Raw genomic sequence first — 8,384 nt, 5'->3', positions numbered from 1 at the left:
ATGTGCCATCCTGATTATCTGTACAACCTGATTGGGCTGCAGGTTTCACCTCATGTTACCAGTAGTGACAAGGACACTAGCAGAACACAAAACTAGAGAAGAATCAGTGAGGAAGGATACGGAGAGAGCAACTGTCTGTGGCCACCACATGTAAAACCATTCCCTTTTGGGGGTTTTCTTGCTTTTGCCTCTCCATTGCACCTGTTGTCACTTCCATTTGCATCGAAGCAGCTGAAACTGATTAACAATCACTTGTGCTTCCTAAATGGACACATTAATATCCCTGAAGTTTAACTGACTTGGTGTTACACTGTGACCATTAAGTGTTCCCTTCATTTGTTAGAGCAGTGTATTCTATATCCTTTGATTATTGTTCTTATTCTCACTCTTTCTCTCTCTACCATATCTCTCGTTCTGTGCGTGTAAAACTGTTAGATTGTTGTTATGTAAAAATGTCTCATAATCTCGTGGGACGGACCAGAAATGGCAGGGAACTAAAATAAAAATGAAATGAATAAATGATTATTCATGCACTGATGTATGAGTTGCATAGCTGGTTAAAGTGGAGCTAATTTAGACAATTTTATATAGGCCCACTGGCAGTGTTGGTGAGTAGTAAACTACATGTGAATATGAAATTAGAAGTTTAATTACATTTTGCAGTAGCTACATTGCAGTGATTCGAGTAGTTAAATTTATTTTTTGACACTTTTCTGTAGTTAACTACTGAGACTGCATCTGCGATAGCCGTGGCCCGAGGCATTATGTTTTCAGGTTGTCTGTTTGCTACTCTTGTGACCACAATATCTCAAGAACACACTGGGTCAGAGATACATTACAGTGTGTTAGAAAAGATAAGGTTTGCTTTACAAGGACCTGCAGTATATGGCAACCTTTAATTACATATCTGTTTGAACAGCTGTGAGGTTGTGGTACTGCTGCTGCCGTGTGTGTGCATACAAACACACACTTTGTCTATTACTGTGATTTTATTTATTTATCCAATGTTTTTTCTTTTATTTAATATGGGGGCACATTATTATTACATAATGGATTTTATCTGACTGTTTGTTCCCAGGGGTGGCTTTTTTGTATACTTGTTTTCTTAAATGTGAAACTGATAAATAAAGTGGGGAAAAAAATAAATGTGGTGTCGTAGAAAGTAAATATCTCTTGCTGAAATAAAGTTAAATAGAGGCAGAAAATAGGGTAACTAGCAACAAAGTTGTCATATATAAATGTGGTGGAGTAGAAAGTAAATATTTCTGGCTGAAATAAAGCAAAGTAGAGGTAAAAAATAGGGTAACTAGCAACAAAGTTGTCAGATATAAATGTAGTAGAGTAAAAAATAAATATTTATTGCTGAAATAAAGTAAAGTAGAGGTAAAAAATAGGCTAATTAGCAACAAAATTGTCAAATGTAAATGTAAGGAAGATAAAAGTAAATATTTCTTGCCAAAATAAAATTAAATAGAGGTACAAAATAGTTTTATTGGCAACAAAGTTGTCAAATATAAATGTAGTGGGGTAGAAAGTAAATATTTCTGGCTGAAATAATGTGAAATAGAGGTAGAAAATAGGGTAACTAGCAACAAAGTTGTCAAATCTAAATGTAGTGGAGTAAAAAGTAAATATTAATTGCTGAAATAAAGTAAAGTAGAGGTAAAAAAAAAAAATAGGCTTATTAGCATAAAAGTTGTCATATAAATGTAGTGGAGAAGAAAGTAAATATTTCTTGCTGAAATATAGTGAAGTAGAGGTATAAAATAGGTTTATTGGCAACAAAGTTGTCAAATATAACTGTAGTGGGGTACAAAGTAAATATTTCCGGCTGAAAAAATGTGAAATAGAGGTAGAAAATAGGGTAACTAGCAACAAAGTTGTCAAATATAAATGTCACGAAGTTGAAAGTAAATATTTCTTGCCAAAATAAAATTAAATAGAGGTATAAAATATGTTTATTGGCAACAAAATTGTCAAATATAAATGTAGTGGGGTAAAAAGTAAATATTTATTGCTGAAATAAAGTAGAGGAAAAAAAAAAAATAGGCTTATTAGCATAAAAGTTGTCATATATAAATGTAGTGGAGTAGAAAGCAAATATTTCTTGCAAAAATATATTTAGAGTGGAAGAATAAAGCAGTATAAAATGGAAAGTACAAGCAGGCTACCTCAAACGTATCCCACTGTTTCAGCTGGTTACCAAGGCAACGCGCGTACATGACAGCAGACCTGCGGTTTACTGCGCATGTCCGCTGAGTGGAACTATATTTGAGGAACTGTTTCTATGGAGCATTAAAGCGGTCGCTCCCGTGACGTTTAGCACAGATTAGCTGTTAAAGTTAACGAGTTAATAATCAATCTAATGACAGACAGTATCTGTAGTACAGTCAGACGGTCACCACGCCCACACTGTGTGTATATGACTGTTACGTAAGCCTCGACGCACACGGACACAAGACAAGGAAACTTCAGTGTGTCTTCACCTGAGAGCTGCAGCCGTTAACCTCGTCCAGTGCACCTGTAAGGTAACTAAACCCTGCTGTTTTTATGAGTTGTGTGATTTTACTCCGTGTTTCCTGTCAGACGTGTTGGTGTTACGTTAATGGCGTCGCTGGAATCCTCATTTGACCTTTAATTTTTGAGGCGTCCTTGCTCTCAGCCGCTGGTTTCGCAGCCTCTTTTCTGCTGTTTGGCGAATTTATTCATCAGTTGTTTGATTGAGGGCAAGAAAGCACACACATGCAGAGTGTTTTGCATTTATATCTATTACATAGCAGCATTTTCTGTTGCTTTTTTCCCCTAAATGGAGCTAACTCCTCCCTGTTTCCTACCTCGAACAAAATAATCAGGCTGAGGCCAAAATCAAGTACAACTTTCAAAGTTAGTTGAAAGCAGAAAGGGACTGTTCGTTATTTATGAGGGGTGGTGCAAAAAGGGGAAAGCAGGTCAAATAATTTCTTTTTTTCTGTTTTTTTTTTTTTTTTTGGGCTAATTTTGGGAGGTGCATTCAAATTCAAATGGTTGTGTTATGTGGGAAAAAAGGGAGTGCTGCACTAGGTCAAGGGTGTTTTCACATATAGTATTTTTAAATAAACAGTCCTCTAAAAGTGCACCAAAAAGTGGACCGACAGAAAATGGACTCAGTTATTTTTGTGTGCACATTGTCAGTTCATTTGAAAGAGGACTCAGTTCTCTCTCTGGTCCACTTAAGTCCTCTTTCTGTTCACACAATAGCCTGTATAAACAATATATATTAAAATAGTTTTGTTTTTACTTTGATGTTGCACTGCAGTGCGGTTTTTAAAGGGATAGTGCACCCAAAAATGAAAATTCAGCCATTATCTACTCACCCATATGCCGATGGAGACCCTGGTGAAGTTTTAGAGTCCTCACATCCCTTGCGGAGATCGGCGGGGGGAGCAGCTAGCACACCTAATGGCANTTGCTAAAAGACCGTAGTGCATGTGAACGCAGAGCACAGAGAAGCAGTCAGAGCTACAGGCTACAGTGAGGCTAAAAACAGAGTTCACATGACGTTTTTCGAAACAGCTTTTTATGTTGGGGCTGCAGCACACTTGGATCACTATGGATGAGCAGTATGGAGATACTTTGTGGATTCAATTTTGTGTTCATGGACGTTAGTCTGGGGCGCTGTCTGCCATTAGGTGTGCTAGCCACTCCCCCCGCCGATCTCCGCAAGGGATGTGAGCACTCTAAAACTTCACCAGGGCCTCTGTTGGCATATGGGTGAGTAGATAATGGCTGAATTCTCATTTTTGGGTGCACTATCCCTTTAAGTCCCTCTAGATAATGGCTGAATTCTCATTTTTGGGTGCACTATCCCTTTAAGTCCCTCGCTTTCAGATTAACCTACATTTGGAGGTAAACCTTAGTGTTTCTGTGCTGTTGACTGTTGCCGTTTAATGTATCCTACAGTCCACATCTGGAGACGTGCACTATCTTTTGTCGACCAAACTACTCCTCACCCTGCGGCCTTAGAAGCGTTACAGGCCCACCTTGATTTGTCTGTTTTTTGAAGCGTCCCAGTGCAATAGCATGTGATCTAGAGGGCTAAACACAATGGCAAAGAGCAAAGCGAACTTGGAGCGCTTTGTGCTCATAAGGCACAGGTTAAGTGAACCACACTGTGGACTTGAAGGGAGCCGATGCGGTTCGCTTCAGAGGGGTCTGGGTTCTCTTCACATATGCAAAAAAAATGCTGAGTCACTGCTCTGAGTCCGTTTCAAGAGCTGAAAAGGACCAATCAGAGTGCCTCAGATGCATATTGGGACTGCCTGCCTGTACCACTGATTTTTTCACTGAGGGAGCTGGCCAGTTTTGTTATCTTTTATGTGGTTGTATTTTTTATATATTTTACTGCAGATGCCGGGCTGGTTTGAAAGGCATGTTTTCTTTACAAATCGCCAACATTACACCATTTATCAAAGCCAGAAACTGGAAAAGCAGATATTATCGTCAACTTTCTGTTTTCTGGTATTTGGGATCAAATTTACTTTGTGCTTTCTATGATTGTTTTCCTTCAGAAGTTTAATCTTTTTCTCCTTTGATCAAAATGGGTTTATTGTCTTCTGTTCTTCTGCCATTTTTTTCATTAACTATAAGCCAACTTTGTGAGACGATAACAGGCATCACAAGCGTGAGTCCAAGCAAGCAAACAAACAATCTCCATTGAAACTTTTACCACTGTGAAATCTGTGAAAAGGTGCCTATTCTAATACGGCTGTTTTATTTTTCCTCTGTTTAGTTTGCCAGGATGGTTGTGCTTTCCAAAGAGTATGGATATGTGGTGCTGACTGGCGTTGCCAGTATCATAATGGTCGGACATCTGGCCTATAAAGTTGGCAAAGCCCGCAAGCAGTACAATGTCCAGGTAAGCAGAGGCATTGCTGTTTAAATATATAACGTTGATAAGATGAACATGGGGTAATTAGTCTTGTTTAAGTTATCCCTTAGTGACACTGGGTGGATTTTTTTGACTGCACAATTAAAAAGAAAGTGAGTTATATATGTATAATCTTGAGTAAATTACTTGAGTTATGGAGAAGGGGTAGGACAACATAAGCTCTTCCAACTCCTTTTTAGACATGTAAATATTTAATGATTTATGAGAATATGAATGTTGAGTATGCTTCAGGATTATTGTTCGTTTTATTTGTTATTCTTGTTTTGTATTTTGACATCAAATTAAATAAACCAAATCAAAACAGAAAAAAATAGCAGAATAAACTCCTCCTTCTCATTCATACTGTTTAAAAACCTGCACCCACCCATTCAAACAGCACCACTCTACGCCTTGTTTAAATAGTTTCATGCCTGGGCGGTGCCGTCTGTGGCTCATGCACTTCAGAATTGCTGGTACAAACAAACTTGTCTTGCCTTGCAGTATCCTCAGATGTACAGCGACGACCCGGAAACTGGGACCATTTTCAACTGTATCCAGCGTGCACACCAAAACACGTATGTTTGAGCTGAACTATGAGCAGCACAACTTCACTTAGCACATACTGCTGCACTGATATTGTGGCACGCTCTCATGGCTCATAGTAACAATGAGAAAAGAGGTGAAAGTTAACATGCTGTTATCACCTCTCAACAGCCTGGAGATCTACCCCGCCTTTCTCTTCTGCCTCACAATTGGTGGTGTGCAGTGTCCTGTAAGTTTGTTTCTGCATATAGCACCAACATACATGCACATAAAATCTGAGTAATACTATTTTCATTTCCTTATAAAATCCTGTCATAAATGAGTGTGTTACCTTTCTTGTTTGTCTGGTTACCACAGCGTGCTGCCAGCGGACTTGGAGTTATATGGATCATAAGCAGAGAAGTGTACGCCCATGGATACTCCACAGGAGGTAAGAAAATGTTGGGGCGTCCACCTGCTTTTGTAACATAACACAAGGTGCACAGATGCAATTATTATTATTATTATTATTAATAATACAATTCATCCCAACCAGATCCTAAAAAAAGAATGCGGGGAGCGTTTGGCAACTTCGCTTTGCTTGGGTTGATGCTGACCACCGTCAGCTACGGCCACCACCTGCTCGGCTGGACGGGACCACGGTTCGGCCCCTTCCGTCACCTAGACTGTTGCTAGTGAGGACGAAGTCTTCAGGATGATCTCACTCAGTCATTTAACTTATCATCAAAGCCATTCTATATAACCCATATACCTTACAACATGTGTGCTAACCTCTGACCAGTTTAACGTTTAAAGTCAGGTGAAGATCTTGTTCTGAAGTGACCCGACTGGTTCTCCAGGAAGGGAAATTCTTTATGTAGGATGCTGCATGGGGCGTATTCACTAGTTGGCACTCCCACAACATGCAAGATCTGACAGTTTGTCTTGATAGGATGTTCAACTCCACCCTGATTTAGAAATTTTAACTAAGTTGGCCCCATGACATGAATTATCTTTCATATTTTTGCAACTGACAAATGAAGATGTAATAAAATGGGACCTTTAAGATTGATTGACTTTGTGACAGATGTTTGTATCAGCTTGTCTAAAAAAGTTAGATTTTGCACTCCTTTGATTATCTTTTTTATTTTAATTTTTTTTTTTTTTGGATGTTGTTTCTCGTACTGAAAACAGGGTTTTGACTGGTCACACTGATGATATTAAATGTTATACATTGGTTATAAATAATCTTGTGCCCTTTTCATTCAGAGTTGAATGGGTATTGATTGAATGTGGGCTTGGTTAACACTAGTGTGTTTAAGGGAGCGGCTTTCTTTTTAAGCTGAGATACTGTTCAAAGTTCACGTTACTTGTGTAGGCAGGTGGATTTATATCTCTGCAGAGCAGTTGGCCTCACAGCCAGCTATAAAGAAAACGCCTGTCACACAGGTTACAATGACACAGCATTAAAGCTTAAAGGGACAGTTCACCCTGAAATCAAAAATACAGATTTATCCTCTTACCTGTAGAGCTATTTATCAGTCTAGATTGTTTTGGTGTGAGTTGCTGAGTGTTGGAGATATCAGCCATAACATTGTCTGCCTTCTCTCCAGTATAATGGAACTAGATGGCACTCAGCTTGTGGTGCTGAAAGTGCCAAAAAATCCATTTGAAAAACTCAACATCAGTGTCTCTTTCCAGAAATCATGACCTGGTTACTCAAGATAATCCACAGACCTTGTTGTGAGTGGTTTCATGTAGGAACTATTTTCTTTCTGCTGTGCTACACCCGCCAAACGTATCACTGCACAGAAGGAAGCGTGCATCTACTCATGGGCTAGAGGCATGTGCTCATGACAGCACAAGATGTAAACATTAATGGCGTCCTGCTCGCATAGATGGATCATTTAACAGGCCTACAGGGCACAGACAAAGAGACACAAAATTACTACAAAGATGCATAAAACAACCATATAAGACACAAAATGACCCCAAAATGACACAAAATGAATACCAAGAGACACAAAATGACTTCAAAGATGCATAATGACTACAAGGAGACACAAAATGACTACATTTAAAATTTCTACACATACATGCAAAACACCAAAAACAAAAACAATTTAGGTGGTGTTTGTCTTTAATGGCCTCTTCCTCAGCTGAGCTGTAACATTAGCCAGCTCAGTGATGCTAGGTGAGCTAGCAGAAGATGCTTCCCTCTGTGCGGCGATACAATTGGAGGGTGTAGTTCGGAAGAAAGAAAGTAGTTCCTACATGAAACAGCTCACAACAAGGTCTGTGGATTATCTTGAGTAACCAGGTCATGATTTCTGGAAAGAGACATTGATGTTAAGTGTTTTAAACATATTCTTTTGGTGCTTTGAGCACCACAAGCTGAGTGCTATCTAGTTCCATTAATAGATTTTTAATAATAACTAGATATCACACACCAAGATGGCGCCTATTGCTGGAGTTGCTCGCCTGGGCCATACACCAAAAAAGTTTTCTCGCTTCCGGGGTAACTTCCTCAGTATGCAGCCGACTGAATACAGTTGTGTTTCTCTCACTGAGTCCTGGCTCGGCTAGTAGACTTAACATTGGGATGTCATGGATTTTAAATTGCTTTTCTCAGCTTGAGGAAAGTTTTACATATATAAACCCTTCATGTATTAAAAATCCAGAGTAGAAAGATTAAAAAATGCCCTTGTTTGAAGTCTGGGCTGTCCTGTCAGCAGTTTTACAGACTCTTTTACAATGGTGGTCCATAGGGAAAATTATTTTTGGGCTGCAATACCGCGAGTGGCCACTGGGAAAAATTTGCTGCAAGGCTGAGCAGCTTTACTGGGGGCCTGGTTCCATTATATTTAAGAGAAGGCAGATATCTCCAACACTCAGCACCTCACACCCAAACTAATATAGACTGATTAACAGCACTACAGCTAAGAGGAAAAATATG

General features: G+C 39.2%; 1 protein-coding gene across 1 annotated transcript; it reads left to right on the top strand.

The window, feature by feature from the left end:
* Nucleotides 1-2,272: 2,272 nt before the first annotated feature.
* On the top strand, nucleotides 2,273-6,501 carry mgst3a (microsomal glutathione S-transferase 3a). Its single transcript, XM_050033660.1, has 6 exons — nucleotides 2,273-2,528; nucleotides 4,769-4,894; nucleotides 5,408-5,481; nucleotides 5,621-5,678; nucleotides 5,807-5,879; nucleotides 5,985-6,501. Exons 2-6 carry the CDS (start codon nucleotides 4,778-4,780, stop codon nucleotides 6,122-6,124), a joined length of 462 nt encoding a protein of 153 aa, XP_049889617.1. The 5' UTR covers nucleotides 2,273-2,528; nucleotides 4,769-4,777; the 3' UTR covers nucleotides 6,125-6,501.
* Nucleotides 6,502-8,384: the final 1,883 nt, after the last annotated feature.

This window comes from Epinephelus moara, chromosome 21 (assembly GCF_006386435.1).
Source record: "Epinephelus moara isolate mb chromosome 21, YSFRI_EMoa_1.0, whole genome shotgun sequence".
Taxonomy (NCBI): Eukaryota; Metazoa; Chordata; class Actinopteri; order Perciformes; family Serranidae; genus Epinephelus; species Epinephelus moara.
This window is presented reverse-complemented; position numbering and strand designations above follow the sequence as displayed.

What these genes read in the sequence shown, in the direction of transcription:
- mgst3a (XM_050033660.1), top strand. Translation starts at nt 4,778, where the DNA reads ATGGTTGTGCTTTCCAAAGAGTATGGATATGTGGTGCTGACTGGCGTT. An exon ending in GCAAGCAGTACAATGTCCAG is followed by an intron (nt 4,895 to 5,407) that starts GTAAGCAGAGGC and finishes CTTGCCTTGCAG; the next exon opens with TATCCTCAGATGTACAGCGA. An exon ending in TTGGTGGTGTGCAGTGTCCT is followed by an intron (nt 5,679 to 5,806) that starts GTAAGTTTGTTT and finishes TGGTTACCACAG; the next exon opens with CGTGCTGCCAGCGGACTTGG.